This window comes from Hemitrygon akajei, chromosome 3 (assembly GCF_048418815.1).
Source record: "Hemitrygon akajei chromosome 3, sHemAka1.3, whole genome shotgun sequence".
Classification (NCBI taxonomy): Eukaryota; Metazoa; Chordata; class Chondrichthyes; order Myliobatiformes; family Dasyatidae; genus Hemitrygon; species Hemitrygon akajei.
The window spans coordinates 141,944,946-141,962,289 of record NC_133126.1 but is presented as its reverse complement, the minus strand read 5'-3'; the positions used below and the strand labels follow the sequence as shown (position 1 = coordinate 141,962,289).

At 38.0% G+C, this 17,344-nt stretch overlaps 1 protein-coding gene across 3 annotated transcripts in view; it reads left to right on the top strand.

The window, feature by feature from the left end:
* The window catches only part of fam124b (family with sequence similarity 124B), a 59,867-nt gene extending 42,777 nt beyond the window's left edge, over window positions 1–17,090 (top strand). For 2 of the 3 annotated variants that reach the window (XM_073040968.1, XM_073040966.1), the window contains exons 3-4: window positions 9,298–10,040; window positions 16,012–17,090. In XM_073040968.1, the coding sequence (XP_072897069.1) occupies window positions 9,298–10,040; window positions 16,012–16,665 (1,397 nt within the window). In that variant the 3' untranslated portion in view covers window positions 16,666–17,090. Of the gene's footprint in view, window positions 1–3,777; window positions 4,362–9,297; window positions 10,041–16,011 lie in introns of those variants that run through there. The other variant, XM_073040967.1, reaches the window with a different exon arrangement.
* Window positions 17,091–17,344: the final 254 nt, after the last annotated feature.

Here is a 17,344-nt window from a genome sequence, read left to right as displayed (position 1 = left end):
TAAAGGTGCTTCACTCGCTAATGTTATTCAAGGGTGTGCTGTGAAGAGGCAGAATTTGAAATGTTGTTTGGACAAAGAGGGATCGCTTGCAGATATTAAATTGAAAACTAATAGAATGATGGGTCCTGAAGATAAAACGAAAGACTTGCTTAACAATAAAGAATTGTGTGGAAGTTCAGAAGATGGGCTAAGTTTGGAAAACACTGTTGATAAAATAACTCCTATGAAAGGAGCATGCAAAAGCCTATTCCACACTGGTAAGCAAGCTAACCACGTGAGAGTTAACTGGAAAAGGGGCGAAGGATGAAAAATGCCACTTTAAATAACAGGATCTGGTTTTAAGGGATTTCGACAAAGCATGTAAATAATAAAGACAACACCATGGAAGATTGACTGTTGAGTTTAAAAGTAAAATAAAGATTAATAGTTGCATAAACTTTTGTAATGTACTACAGAATAATCACACATGTATTGTTCACATTTTGTATTATATACTTAAGATCACAACTCTTTAGTTTTCTTTTGCTGAAGAAAAGGAATAAAAATAGGTGGTTATTAAATTGGAGTCTGATGCTACAGGAATTTATTAAGGTACAAGATATTAAGCTATTAAAGGAAGTGACAATGTAATCGCTAAATGTTTATCTAGATGCTGAATTGAATGTATAACTGTATTACCGTAGATTTCGCACTACAGAGCGCACCTGATTAAAAGCCGCTGGCTCTAATTTTAGAAAGAAAATCAATTTTGTACTTGTACAAGCCGCACCGGATTTTAGGCCGCACCGGATTTTCGGCCGCAGGTGTCCCACGTTGTAATATGAGATATTTACACAGAAAGATATTACACGTGAGGATTTTTTAACTTTTAATTAAATCCATATGGTAACATAAACAAATACATATTGCAAATGCTTTTTTTCGAACCGTGCCTGTAACGCGGCTACTTTTAAATATACATACGTATCGGTAACACAAATTACGTTGCGTATACTTTTTTACTGAACAACATTCCAATATCTCCTAACGACTGGTAAAAAATATATATACTGCAGCCTACCAGGAAAAGTTATTGATCGCCTTTAACTTAAAAGCAGCGTTCGCTCAGATCTAATGCCGCTCGCCCCCACCTTCCCGTTTATCGCAAACCGGTATTTCCCACAAGACGCGGCGAAACCGGGTGTGATGTCATAGCATCCCGGGATGTAGTACAGAAAACAAATATACCGTAGTTAAAACACTTCTAACTTTAACTAGAAATTACTAACAAATGAATTACTAAGCGAAAATATTATAAACTAAATAACTGCCATAAAGGCAGCACAATGCTTTTCTTTGAGTGTTTTCCATGTTGATGAGGGTGAGTACAAATGACTGATTTACAATAATTTAATTGTGAAAGTGCGCTTGATTTATCGTACAATTTCATTGGACCTCTGTGAACTACTCATCAATTTTATTGGTCTACTGTTACGAGGCAAAATGTTTTTGGCGGCATGAAAAAAAACCATGCATTAGCCGCACCGTAGTAAAGGCCGCAGTGTTCAAAGCTGTTCAAAATGTGGGAAAAAAGTAGCGGCTTATAATCCGACATCTACGGTACTCTATAGTGAAAAAAAAACTCTCGTGTTAGATTCTGAAATTCTGTAAGACTCTGTATTAGTTAGTTAATTTTTCCCGGTGGTAAAAATCCTTAGAAGGATGGGGGTGTTACAAATGAGGAGCAAAGTCGCCCCACCCCCTTTTTGAGAATCGCAAAATCGCTATTATTTTGGGTCTGATACCCAGGAAATGAGAGAGATACACAGCATGTCAGTAATGAGAGAGAGACGCAGGATAACAGAAAAGGCAGTTGATATTGACAATGCAGGAATACACAAAAGTGGAATGACTCCTTCTAACAAAAGCGGAACGGAACCACTGATTACTGCTATTGTCTCTTGGAGAAGGAATTGTGTATTGAGTACTGTACTATTCATTGAAACCCCTCAGGGGGCAACCAGAGTGGTCTGGTTGAGGGATTGCATCATCCCAACCTGATTGACACCTGAGACCCCGTGAGTGAGGATAAAAGTAGGGTCTGGGGAACACCCCCCAGATGCACCAGGAGAGACACCACGAGACCGGTGGGGGCTTGTGTGTGTGTCCACCCTTGCCTGGGTGACGAGTCCTCCACGGAACGATCTAGCTAAAGGACAGATACGGATCAAGATCGTAACAAGGAAAGTCGGCAAGTTAATAGCTGTTACTGCTTTTCTCTCTCTCTCTCTCTCTCTCACTCTCTCACTCTCACACACTTGCAACACAGTGATCAACAACAACTGCAGCCTATATGAACTTAACTGAACTTTATATTTCCATCGGACAATTCATTATCCCCTAGACAACGATAGAGCTTATTTCTTTTGATGATTATTATACCCGCACTTTTAGGTTTAGTATTGATGATGTATATTATCTGTATATTTGCATTGATATTATTTTTGTGTATTTTTACTAATAAATACTGTTAAAAATAGTATCATCAGACTTCAACAGATACTCCTATCTTTGCTGGTAAGACACCCAGTTACGGGGTTCGTAACAACTGGCTCTACCTTTCCATTCTTTAATCAATAATTTCCACTTTTTACCGCAATTCTTTTCCCAAATTAAATATACTGCTTGTTTCCCTGGTGGCCACACTGTTTCCCTAGTTTCTTTGTTAGCACTGTACTTAACATCCAGAGGTCCTTCTCTTATCCGGTATTCGTTCACACATAGCTGTATCAAGGGCCTGTCCCATTATTGCCCTTATTAGTTGTTCTTATTTATCAAGTCAAGTATATAGCACATTTAAAAGTATATCGTATATATAGCACATTTAAAAACAACCCATGTTGACCAAAGTGCTGTACAAAGTAAAGCGAGTAGCCAAAATCACAAATACATGAAACACAGACAAACCAACGAGGCAAACAGCTTATAGGCACAAAATACACAACACAAGGGCCTAGACACAAACCAAAACACAGTCTCTGTTTATGCCACTAGGTGAGAAATTTAGCCAGCCTGCCTCCCCCTTAATCAATTTCAACCGGCCATCTTATTAGGAGGCAGCTGATATGGTCAAATGCGTCAGGTAGCGGTGGCCGCCTCTCCTGACCGGGGTCCCCAGTCCCGACTCTTTCCTTAGGAACAATACAGAATACACAATGTCACCTGCAGCCTTTAATTCTCACAAAAACTGCTAGCCTATTTTCCGTCAATACTCGCGAAAAAAAAACAACTCTCACATACTCTGCAGGCCTTTCCTCCTTTATCCTGAACTTGTCTCATTAAATTTCAACCAGCCACATTTCTGCTGCCAAGGTAAGAATTTTACCGGGCTGCCGGTCTCGTATCATTTTCAAATTTCAACCGGCCATATCCTGTCACCCGTAGCAATGTAAAAGAGTAATGCTTATCTTAAATCCTGTGTCCAAACGGGTTGTCTGATCCCGTCAAGGTACCAGTCTCAATGGGCAAGCCAAAAGGGGTAGGAGGGCGGGGTGTATACTCCTGATCAGGTGTATGTAAATATGGAATATCAGAGTGCCACATGGGTGGCAAAATTTTGGGAATTTAAAGACTGTAATGGAAACATTTGTAAAGGACTGAGAGTCATTGAATGGTGTATTGTACATAATTTTATTTTTGAATAAAGTTTATTTTGTTTAATTAAAAAATGCTCGGTCGGACACAAGGAGTAGCCAGAGGTAAACTACCTGGGCGCGCCCTGCCGCTCAGTTGTGTTCGATTCATGCCCCCTGTCACTTACTCAGCCCAGAGAGACGTTCCCTACGTTGGGATCTGAGTCACGGCACCAAATGTAAACATAAATTTGCTGGATCAAATAATGACAGCACCAAAAGATTGTTACTTATCTTTTTCACCCGTTTATTTCTTCGAGCTCAGGCCGCAGGTGAACTTGGTCCCGACATCAGGGGAGAAGCATTATCATCCCTCCGGTGGTTCAACAAGTTCACTGTTCGCCTCCCAGAACTGTTACAATTTATAAGGCCACCGATACAAAAGAGCAATCAGTTTGATAAACACTCCAGCCACTTTAATTAAAGAAAGGAATGTCCTACCCGGTTTGTTGGAGCCAAAACTTAATTACGAAGATAAGAACATCCACCAATTTATGCTTTAATTAAGAAAGGAATGTCCTGTCTAATTTCCATCAGGTACTGCCTTTTGTCTAAACCAAAAGGTGTGAAAAATCAGGAAACATCTTATGTGGATCTGTGTGAACTTCAACCCTTGCTACAAAGAAGCAGCTCTGACACACTACATCATTCAAACACACTGCAGTCGCTCACAAAATGCAGACATAATCGGTACTTAACCCATTATTTACAGGAGTCTGAGAATCCCCCACTTCCTTTAAACTACCTCCTCCCATAGATGCTGTCTGACCTGCTGAGTTCTGTCAGCATTTTGTGTTTTTATTTATTTCCCTTAAACTTTATTAGGGATGCACTCAAACCAGTGGTTTGAGTTGTGTCTATTTTAATGCAAGGAGTATTATGAACAAAGTGGATGAGCTTACAGCATTAATTAGTACTTGGAGCTATGATGTTGTGGTGATTAGAGAGACTTGGATGGCTCAGGGACAGGAATGGTTACTTCAAGTGGCAGGCTTTAGCTGTTGCAGAAAGGACAGGGAGGGAGGCAAAAGAGGTGGGGGCATTTCATTGTTGATCAGAGATAGTATCATGGCCATAGAAAAGGAAGAAGACATGGAGGGATTGTCCACAGAGTCTCTATGGGTGGAAGTTAGGAACAGGAAGGGTTCAATAACTCTTCTGGGTGTTATTTATAGACCACCCAATAGTAACAGGGACAACAAGGAGCTGATAAGGAGACAGATCCTGGAAAGGTGTAATAATAACAGGGCTGTCATGGTGGGAGATTTTAATTTCATGAACATCAATTGGCATGTTCCTAGAGCGAGGTGTTTAGATGGGGTGGAGTTTGTTAGGTGTGTTCAAGAAGGTTTCTTGACACAATATTTCGATAAGTCTACAAGAGGAAAGGCTGTACTTGATCTGGCATTGGGAAATGAACCTGGTCAGGCATCAGATCTCTCAGTGGGGGAGCATTTTGGAGATAGAGTTGTGATCCATAGCACTGGAAAGGGATAGGAACAGACAAGTTAGGAAAGTGTTTAATTCCAATGTAAGGGGAAATATGAGGCTATCAGGCAGGAACTTGGAAGCATGAATTGGAAACTGATGTTCTCAGGGAAATGTACGGAAGAAATGTGGCAAATGTTCAGGGGATATTTGCGTGGAGTTCTGCATATGTAAGTTCCAATGAGAAAGGGAAAGGATGGTAGGGTACAGGAACCATGGTGTACAAAGGCTGTTGTAAATCTAGTCAAGAAGAAAAGAGCTTATGAAAGGTTCAAAAAGTTAGATAATGATAGCTAGAAGATTATAAGGCCAGCAAGAAGGAGCTCAAGAAAGAAATTAGGAGAACCAGAAGGGGCCATGAGAAGGCCTTAGCGGACAGGATTAAAGAAAACCCCAAGACATTCTACAAGTATGTTAAGAGCAAGAGGATAAGACATGTGAGAATAGGACTGATCAAGTGTGACAGTGAAAAAGTGTGCATGGAACTGGAGGAGATAGCAGAGGTACTTAATGAGTACTTTGCTTCAATATTCACTATGGAAAAGGATCTTGGCGATTGTAGGGATGATGTATAGTGTACTGAAAAGCTTGAGCATGTAGATATTAAGAAGGAGGAGCTTTTGGAAAGCATCAGGTTGGATAGGTCACCAGGACTGGACAAGATGTACCCCAGGCTACTGAGGGAGGAGATTGCTGAGCTTCTGGCAATGATCTTTGAATCATCATTGGGAATGGGAGAGGTTGCAGATTTTGTTCCATTATTTAAGAAAGGGAGTAGAGATAGTCCAGGAAATTATAGACCAGTGAGTCTTACTTCAGTGATTGGTAAGTTGATGGAGAAGATCCTGAGAAGCAGGATTTATGAACATTTGGAGAGGCATAATATGATTAGGAATAGTCAGCATGGCTTTGTGAAAGGTAGGTCGTGCCTTATGAGCCTGACTGAATTTTTTGAGGATGTGACTAAACACATTGATGAAGGTAGAGCCATAGGTGTAGTGTATGTGGATTTTAGCAAGGCATTTGATAAGGTACCCCATGCAAGGCTTATTGAGAAAGTAAGGAGGCATGGGATCCAAGGGGAAATTACTTTGTGGATCCAGACTGGCTTGCCCACAAAAGGCAAAGAGTGGTTGTAGATGGGTCATATTCTGCATGGAGGTCGATCACCAGTGGTGTGCCTCAGGGATCTGTTCTGGGACCCTTACTCTTTGTAATTTTTATAAATGACCTGCATGAAGAAGTGGAGGGATAGGTTACTAAATTTGCTGATGACACAAAGGTTGGGGGTGTTGTGGATAGTGTGGAGGGCTGTCAAAGGTTAGAACGAGACATCGATAGGATGCAAAACTGGGCTGAGAAGTGGCAGATGGAGTTTATCTCAGATAAGTGTGAGGTGGTTCATTTTAGTAGGTCAAATATGATGACAGAATACAGTATTAATGGTAAGACTCTTGGTAGTGTGGAGGATCAGAGGGATCTTGGGGTCTGATTTCCATAGGAAACTAAAGCTGCTGTGCAGGTTGACTCTGTGGTTAAGAAAGCATACGGTGCATTGGCCTTCATCAATCGTGGGATTAGAGTTTAGGAGCTGAGAGGTAATGTTGCAGGTAAATCGAACCTTGGTCAGACCCCACTTTGAGTACTGTGCTCAGTTCTGGTCGCCTCACTATTGGAAGGATGTGAAAACCATAGAAAGTGTGCAGAGGAGTTTTACAAGGATGTTGCCTGGATTGGGGAGCATGCCTTATGAGAAAAGGTTGAGTGAACTCCGCCTTTTTTCCTTGGAGCAACGGAGGATGAGGTGTGACTTGATGGAGGTGCATAAGATGATGAGAAGCATTGATTGTTTGGATTATCAGAGGCTTTTTCCCAGGGCTGAACTGGCTAGCATAAGAGGGCATAGTTTTAAGGTGTTGGGAAGTAGGTACAAAGGAGAAATCAGGGGTAAGTTTTTTACGCAGAGAGTGGTGACTGCGTGGAATGGGCTGCCAGTGACGGTGGTGAAGGTGGATGCAATAAGGTCTTTTAAGAGACTCCTGGATAGGTACATGGATCTTAGAAAAATAGAGGGCTATGGGTAACGCGAGGTAATTTCTCAGGTACAGACATGTTTGGCACAGCTTTGTGGGCTGAAGGGCCTGTATTGTGCTGTAGGTTTTCTATGTTTCTAATCTGTAAGATTGTGCAAATTACCTCATTTGATCATTAACATTCAGGTTATCTACTACTATTATCCTTGCGTTCTTGCTCCTCTCTCTCCCTTTGTGCAGCTGAGCCTCATGTTTGTGCTATGATCTTGGCTCTGGCTACATATTTAGAAGAACGTTCACACCCACTATTTTCCTACACACAGGCACACAAATATTTCTAAAATAAGGTGTACTTTAAGGCTTCCTTGTCTCACTAGCTATCGTCCTAGCTTCTTCCCAGCGGTTACCTATTCCTGCTTTAACCGCAATCCTTTAAGCTGTCGGGTGACCATCTCCTTAAGCAAAATTACATGTAATCAGTGTAACTCAGACTCACAGATTGCAATCAGTGCTTCCAGGTGGTGCTCGTGGAAACCCTCACTGAAATTCATCAAATCTGTGACATTTTCAGCAAATGTGGTCTTCCATTATTCAAGGACTTCCTCAGACATTGCACATGCTGTAGGCTGTCCAATTGGCAGGGCTGGGCTTCCTTACCACATCTTTAACTTCACACGGAAATTAAGCAGGAAAGATTACCTTTGAATCCAGTTCCTTGCTACCTCTGCTAATTAAGGTATGCTAAACACATCTGAGGAATGGGAAAGCCTACAAAAAGTGGTGGATACAGCCAAGTCCATCACAGGAAAAGCCCTCCACACCATTGAGAACATCTACAAGAAGCACTACCACAAGAAAGCAGCATCCACCGTCGGAGACCCCCACCATGCTCTCTTGCTGCTGCCACTGGGAAGAGGGTACAGGAGTCCTCCATCCTCCATGCCACCAGCTTCAGAAACAGTTATTACCCTTCAACCATCGGGCACCTGAACCAACTTCACTCACCTCTGAATGAAGTGAGTGAAGTTATTCCTCAGGCTATGGACTCATTTTCAAGAACTCTAACAACTCATGTTGCCATTTTATTTATTTACTATAATTATTTTTGTATGTATGTGCACAGTTTGTCCTTTGCATATTGGTTGTCAGTCTTTGTGGTTTTTCATCCATTCTAGTATATATTTCTTTGTTCTGTGAATGCCTGCAACAAAATGACTCTTTGGGTAGTGTATGGTGACATACACGTGCTTTGATAATAAATTTACTTTGAACTTTGATCTGCTGTTCACTCCCATCCACACATCTGCACCCATTCTCAGCCCACATTGCTAGCTGTGCTCTGTCCCTGCATCTTCCATTGTTCCTGGCTATCTAATGTCAGCTCCGATTGGTGACCATGTTCTGTCCACACACCTACCCTCATTCCCTTTCGTGCTCTGTTTATGTATCTGGTGCCCTTAATGTCTGCACTTTGAACATCTGATCACACTCGTGCTATGCCGGCACACTTGAGCACCTCACTCCATCTGTATATTTGTCCACATTCCTGTCTATAATCTTGCCCTGGTCCCTGGCCACTTAGGACTGATAGGAACAGTCACAGGCTCACAAGACTTAAGGTGAAGAATGCTGTCTTGGACTAATCCTGCACTTCAGTGAGGTTGTATCTTAATGTACTTGTAATACAACAGGAATTGCTATTTATCTCCTTAATGATAAATCTATGGCACTTCACTTTAATGTTGAGTTCTTGGCAGAAGTCCAAGCAGATTTCAGAAGCCTCCTTCAGGCCAGCACCGTGTCATTGCCAAGACCATAATTTTAGTCAGGAGGAGGGGTGAAATTTCTAAATCTCTTTTATCTGTAATCTTGTGAAGTCAATTTAATTCTATCCAACTTTACAAAGTCTGTCACTGGCAGTCATGTTCTTTCATGCAGTCCTAATGTAAAATAATTTATTAAAAGTGAGGTATAAGTGAGCATGTTTTGAAGATACTAACTTCTGTTTCTCTGTGTGAAATGATATTCTTGGTATCTTACCTTTTTGACATGCATAACTAATGTGGCATTTGGCTTTTGTTAATGGTATTTCTTCTATTTTTAAGGTGAACTGGTGCAAGAAGAGGGTCAGGACCCTTTCCAGGTGACTGTACATCTTCTTGCAAACCCTGGTGAATCTCGAGGATTACAGCAAACCCTAGACTGTCTGTTGCATTGGATTAGCCCAGACATCCAGTTGTTTCACGTTTCAGAGCGGGCAAGTCCAATGATACGTTGCAAGTCACAGCACAGAAAAAACTCTGGCTATCCTTCTCTCTCTGTTATCCTCTTCCTACATGAAGACTTTGGTGAAGAACGAATTTTGCAAGTTCATGACTTTTTCCAGGACCCACCATGGCAGTATCATCACAGCGAGAGTGTTGGTGGCAAAATTCTTCCTTATATGATTTGTTGTCAGGATTTCTACTCGTTGGATGCTAACATGCCAATCTGGGCTGTAAGGCAAGTACATTATGGAAATGAAATCTTGCGAATCACTGTGAGCTGTAGCTATGAGAACTTTGAGGATGCTGTCAAACTCTATGAATTAATTTTGCACAAAAAAGCTGCTGTGCAAAAAACTGATTTCTGCTGTTTCACCATATACTCCAGCCACAATTTCTGTATCCAGCTCTCGTTAAAACAATTGCCACTTGGAACTCCTGTTGATCTCAAAGAATCTGCAGTGCTTCAGTTCAGAGTGCATGCAATAGGAGAGTTGGTGCCACTTCTTCCAAATCCATGCATCCCCATCAGCAACACCAGGTGGCAAACTGAAGACTATGATCGAAACAAGATCCTTTTCCAAGTAAGTATTGTGTATTGAATAACTGTAGAGAGCGTCTGTCAATGGAATAAAGAACAATACTGTAATTACACTCACATCGGGTAATTGAAATGAAGTTTCTGATCCTTGTAGATGACTGAGCAGGGATAATTAATCAACATTCATGCCTTGTACCCCAGTGGCATTTTCAAACTGGAAACAATGATGATGAGCATCTTTAGACCATAACAATTTCCTTGCATTTAACCACTGTTATTTTTTTCAAAAGATATTCGATCTACTGGCAACTAATGCTTGAAACATTGTACAGGTCAGGCAGCATCTGGAGGGAGGAAAAACAATAAATGTTTCAAATGGAAAGTTTATTGTAAAAATTGTTATTTTCTTAAGCAATGCACACAAAATACTGGAGGAACTCAGCTGGCCAGGCAGCATCTGTGGAAAAGAATAAACAGTTGACATTTCAGGCTGCGACCATTCATCAGGACTATGTCATTTTCTTTGCTGGTTTCAGCTCAAAAAGCATCGGTATCACGTTTCATTTCCCAATTTATTATTAGATCACTTAGATGCTAACAAAAAAATTGGATTTTGTTTGGTAAAAGATTATTCATGGAAAGTGTAATATACTAGTTGAATTGAGATCAATGATATTCACTTTTGGGTCACTTACATCATATTAAGTCAGGAGGTGTCTACCTTGTGTCAGTTTGGGACAGCGCAGGGTCTGAAGTTGGCAAGGTGAATCCACTCAATGCCTTTATCTCCATTATTGAGATTCTCAGTTCAATACATGGAAAATCACAATGGTTAAGGTGCCCATTGATCTAGTGCATTCTATATTGCAGAATCATATGGAGTCTAATTGTAAAGGGCAACATAAGGTCATTTTCATTTTAAAATCTTTTTTATTAATTGAAGATTGACAAAAAATACATTAAGTCAATATGTCATTATGTGCAATAAGGAATTAAATTAGCAAATAACTGATTAACAAAGCTAAGCAATATATCAATAATAATAAAAAAAGTGTTAATTTTTTTTGAAAGAAGAAAGAGAAGGAAAAAAGAAGAACCCCTACTAACTAAAACAAAACCTACTAACTGGGAAAAAAACCAAAAAAAAAACCCATTGGGAGTACAACCCCGGAGCTATACATCATATAAGCTTCCATTTAAAAAAAAACATCAATCCGCCTACTCAAATCCACTTAAAGAAAAATCGGAAGGAAACCATATTAATTAACTCAAATCAGATGATAGCAGCGGGCAAATGAACCCCACCTTTTCTCAAAATCAAATCGAGGATCAAAAGTTCGTCTTCTGATTTTCTCCAAACTAAGACATAACATCACCTGAGAAAACCATTGTATCAAAGTAGGAGCAGAAGCATCTTTCCATTTCAACAAAATAGCCCTTCTGGCCAATTACATGTTGGTCTGATGGAGAAATACCATGAATATATTGAGGGATTATACCAAATAAAACTGTCAATTTATTAGGTTGTAAATTAATTTTTAAAACTTTAGAAATTGTAGAGGAAATAGACTTCCAAAAATGTTTCAATATGGAACACGACCAAAACGTGTCAATATGGCTGTCTCGGTTTTACATATGACTATCAACATTAGGAAACATTTTAGACAGTCTCTCCTTTGTCAAATAGTAATGGTGTACAATTTTGAATTAAATTAAAGAGTGGTTGGCACAAATCGAAGAAGAGTTAAGCAACTCAAAATCCGCAACCAAACTTCTGTTATCAGGGTCATGTTAAGCTCTCTCTCCCAATCTTGCTTAATCTTAAGTGAAGGGTAATTGTGCTGTTGTAACAATAAATTATAAATTTTCCCAATAAAACCCTTCACTAAAGGATTAATTTTTAAAATAATATCTAACAGGTCAGAATCTTGTATATATGGAAAATTACTTAAGTATTTTTGTAAGAAGTGTCTGACCTGAAGATACTGCAGGAAATGTGAATATGAGAGAGAGTATTTAGTTACTAATTTCTCAAAAGACATCAATCAGTTGGCCATCTTGGAACAGATCTGTGAAGGAATAAACCCCTTTATTCCTCCAAAGAAGAAAGGTAGGATCACTTAATGAAGGTTTAAATAAATAATTTTGATAAATGAAACTAAAAAGTTTAAATTTTTTAAGATTAACAAAATTACGAACCAAATTCGTAATGACTGCTTAATCACAGGATATAAATTTAAATTAGTAATTTTGGCCATTTGTTCCTAACAATGAGGTTATGTGAAACTGTTTCACAGCATTCAATTCCAAATCAGCCCAAGGTGGTCTTTCATCTCTATGAGCCCAATATAACCAAAAACACATAAAATGTATGTTAATAACCCAATAATACATTTTAAAATTAGGCAAAGCAAGACCTCCATCTTTTTTAAATTTTTGTTAATGATATTTACCAATTCTTGGTCTTATATTATTCCAAACAATAGTTGAAATAATAGAGTCAACCTGATTGAAAAAATTCTTAGTTTAAAAAAAGGAATATTTTGAAATACATATAAAAATTTTGGTAAAATCATCATTTTAACTGCATGAATTCAGCCGACTAGTGAAAGTGTAAGTGGATTCCATCTACAAAATAATTGCTTCATAAAATCCACTAAGGGAACCAAATTAGCTTTATAATGGTCTTTATGATTTTTAGTGATAATAATAATAATAATGATGATAATGATAATAATAATAATTTTAGTGATAATAATATAATAATAATATTTAAATGAGTCCGTAACTCTAAAAGGAATGTCATCATATATAGAAGCAGAATCATTTAGGGGAAATAATTCACTTTTATGAAGGTTTAGTTTATATCCCAAAAATTTTCCAAAATCGTTTAATAGTTTCAATAAACTAGGAATGGATTCTTCAGGATTCGAAATATAAACTAAGAAATTGTCAGCATAAAGAGAGATCTTATGAACAGTCCCGTTTATGAAAATTCCATGAATATCTTTAGCTTCACGAAGTGCAATAGCCAAGGGTTCCAGCACCAAATAAATAGCAAAGGACTTAACGGACATCCTTGTCTCATAGCCCGTGAAAGCCGAGAAAAAGGAGATCTGCAATCGTTAGTAATAATACTAACAATAGGGCTTTTATATATCATTCTAATCTATTTATTAAAATTAATACCAAAGCTGAATTTCTCTAAAGAATTAAATAAGTATTTCTATTCAACTCTTGTCAAATGCCTTTTCAACATCAACAGAGACAACACATTGGGGAGCCTTAGAAAAGGATGAATATATAACATTTAACAGTCTCCGAACATTAGAGAAGGAATAACGGCCCTTTACAAAACCTGTTTGATCTTGAGAGATAACTTTAGCTAGAAAATTCTCCAGCTGATCAGCCATTATTTTTGAGAGAATCTTAGCATCCACATTTAATAATGAAATAGGTCTATATGAAGCACAGTCAGTAGAATCTTCATCTTTCTTAAGAATTAAAGAAATAGAAGCTTCATAAAATGTGGGAGGTAACTCTCCTTTCAAAAAAGAATCTTTAAGCATTTCCAACATATATGAAGAGAGCAATTTTTCAAATTTTTATAAAATCCTACAGAATAACCATCCAGTCCAGAAACTTTACCAGATTGCATTGAAAAAATAACTTTCTGAATTTCGCCTTCAGTAATAGGAGCATCAAGAGTTTGTTGATCTTCAACAGAAATTTGAGGAAAATCGATCTTTTGTAAATAGGCATTCATTTTAGAAGAATCAACTGGAAACTGACATTTATGAAGTTCAATATAAAAGTCTTGTAAAATTTTATTAATATCTACATAATTACATGCTAAACTACCATCTCCCTTATGCATTTTTAAAATTTGTCTTTTAGCTCTAGCTGCTTTTAATTGAGATGCTAATAGCTTCTTATTTTTATCTCCAAACACATAAAATTGACTTTTCAATTCAAACAAATTTCTTTCAATAGGATAAGTAATAAAAAATTATATTGTGATTGGAGTTCAACTCTTTGTTTAAATAAATCAATGTTTGGAGAGATTGCATAAATATTATCCAAGTCTTTAATTTGTTTGGAAATCTTATCTAACTCTGTTTTTTAAACTTAGCTGAATAGGAGATTATCTGACCGCGCAAGTTTGCTTTAAATGTATCCCATATAAACAATTTCGACACATCTCCCGTATTATTAAAAAGAAAAAAATCTTTTATCTGAGTCTCAATAAATTTGACAAAGTTCGGATTTTGTAATAAATTTTCTGGAAAACGCCAAGGCAAATTTGCAATAGCGACATCATTCAATTCAAAGGCTAAACTTAAAGGCGCATGATCCGAGAGAACTATAGCATCATGTTCACATTTCTGGACTTTGGACAAAAATCAGGGTCCATAAAAAGAAAGAAGGTCCATATTTTAAAAGTACAGTACAGGAACAGACCATTTGGCTGAACTGGTCAAATGACTTGATTCACGCTGTGCATAAACCGCCTTCCACCTAATCTAGCTCATCCCATGAGTACTCTGCCTGTTCTTCTACGTGCCTGCCTTTCCCTACCACCCTCCCCTGGTGCTGATGCAAGTTCCACCTACGTGGATTTATGTTCAAGGCTGAAAATAGCCCACATTTTATCTCTCGTGTAAAGAGATGTGTAATGAATTTCTATTGGATTTGTGGAATAATAGATTTATTGAATATTAGATGTATTAATTAGTAATTTTTTCTAAATTCTGATCTGGGTCTTTGTCTATTTAAACTCCTAGTTTTGTAAGGTAATCCAATGGCCCTATGTTTTCTAGAGATTAGAACTCAGTCTTTTCTGTCTTTCAAGATAACTTTGTTATCATTAACAGGATGGCCTTCTAGATTTTTTTGTCCTTTCAATAATGTCATATGCACCAGAAATATGCCCAGTGTTCTCAGTGGAATTTACTGTTGGAGTTATTCATTTGTTCCATCATTTTCAATGGTGAAAGGGGTTTCATGTTGGTCTAGTAATAGTACTACCATGCCAAGATCGAACCTTTAATCTGAGAATGCTTTTAATACTTTTTGCTTACCTTTTTCAGTCATGGTATCACAGTGGTTAGTGCAGGTTGAGTAGAATTTTAATTATAATTGAAGATGTATTTGTGCTGGGCTAGGATCTAATTCAGTCAGTATAAGTGCAGTACACAGAAGTTTGTTGCCAGAGCTCATTTCTTTGTGAATGAGCGGTTAAATGCAAGCATCTGGTAATTTTTCCAACAAGTTGGTTGAAGATTTTTCAGAATACTGCAGCCTGTCAAATGAAATGTAGGTACTTATAAATTGTATTCCTTTAGTAGATAGCTGATTAAACTAGCCAGCTTTATAGAATATAAATATTACTTTAAATTGCTCTAGCTTCTTATTTAGTAGCTTCTCAGAAATCCACTTTTCTGGTAAGCAAATTAAATTTAGTAAATGTGTGGATTTTCATGGTGCTTTATTTAACAGATATTTGTATTAAACAGACTCCACAAGACCATGCCTGGTCCATCCACCATTCCATCATGGCTGATTTATTAACCCTCTCAACCAAATTATCCTGTCGTCTTTTCATAACCTTTAACATACTTGCTAATCATGAACTTCTGCTTTAAATGTACCTAATTTCTTGGCCTCCATGGCTATCTCTGGTAATGAATTCCATATATTCACCACTCTCTGGCTAAAGAAATTCCTCCACAGCTCTGTTCTAATGGAACATCCTATTCTGAGACTGTGCTCTCTGGTCTTACACTTCCCCACTATTTGGAACATCCTCTCCACATCCACTCTTTCTAGGTCTTACAATATTCTGTTTATTTCAATGAGAGCCCCCTTTAATCTAAACTCCAGCTAGGACAGGCCCAGAGCCACTAAACGCTCATTGTGAATAAACTTGACAAATTTTGCATTTTTGCTGCAAACCAGTATCATGTATCTTTTCAGGAATCCTTGTGCTAATGTGTTTATTTTTCTGCAAACAGGTCAGAGGGAGCATTCAACATTTGGACATAAACAGCTCTGCTGGTCAAATGTGTCTTAACAGTGGTTTTAGCAATCATTCAAGTAGTTCAATGTCTTGCAATCAAAATTCGCATTTTGATACGTTACCCTACAATCAAATGCCTCATGACAGGATCAAAATGTTTTCTGCAGAGGAAAGGAAAGATGTGAAAGGCAAACAAAGAAGCAATTTGCATGGAATATTGGACAGAAATGAAAGCAGCACATCAGAGAGTTTATGCAGCACCCCAAAAAGCAGCTCCTGCTACTCATCACAACGGAGCAGTCCAGCGACAACATCTCGCAGTGATCAGTCATTCCATTTTAACACGCCTATAAGGGTCCGAAATCTTGATCATGAAACCACCACTGGAGTACAAAATGCAGAAACAGATGTTGACACTGGGATCATTGTTACAAAGTCAAATCCATTTGCTGGTGCTAGTCCCAGCTGTAACTCAAGTATGAAAAATCATGCATTAAAACCAAAAGATATTTCTTCTGAGACTAGCAGTATTTTAAGCAAAAAGTGGCAAACTTCAGATGAAGAAGAAAAGCTGGCACCACTTGGTCAGAAATCACCAGAAGCACCCCAGCAGTTTTGTGACAGCACAGAAGAGGAGTTTTTTATTTAGACTGACAAATGTTATCTTATTAAATTTCACTTTAATCTGTATGGTGAAGCTTCACTTTGTAATAATGCACAAATACTTGCAAGAGGTTACTAGCGGAACAATAAATTACAATTGTTTTGTCACCTTTTAAAGCAAATATTCATCTGACTCATGTTTTTATTAATTCTGTTAACGTTTCACTTGCACTGTGTGGATTTATCCTGTAAAAATAGAACAAATACAGTGGTCTGGTGTAATTTGAAGAAAATCTCATTATTATTGTTAATTGAATAATTTAATTCTAATGTTAGCATGGAGTTGCAGAAACTGCACATAATATGTAGCTCTAATGTGCTACAATAAGCACTTCAGCAAAGTCTCATTTTGCTGTTTATTGAAACTGATGTACATACTATAGGGCCTTCATAACGATGTCTTTAAAAAGATTTAAATAACTTGCTGCCTGTTCAGATTGCTTTTCTGTTGTTTTTCGTGTCTGGTATTGGAAGATCCGTTCTATGGAGTATTTAATGTGTTGAACACAACATGAATGTCAATATATCCGTCACGCATTTTGTTACTTCGTTTGATGAATGTTATTAATTCAGTTCATCTCTGCTCAGTACTAAAACAAATTGTTGGAAATATTTAGCAGGTCAAGCCAAATCTGTGCAGAGAGAAATGGTGTCAATATTTCTCG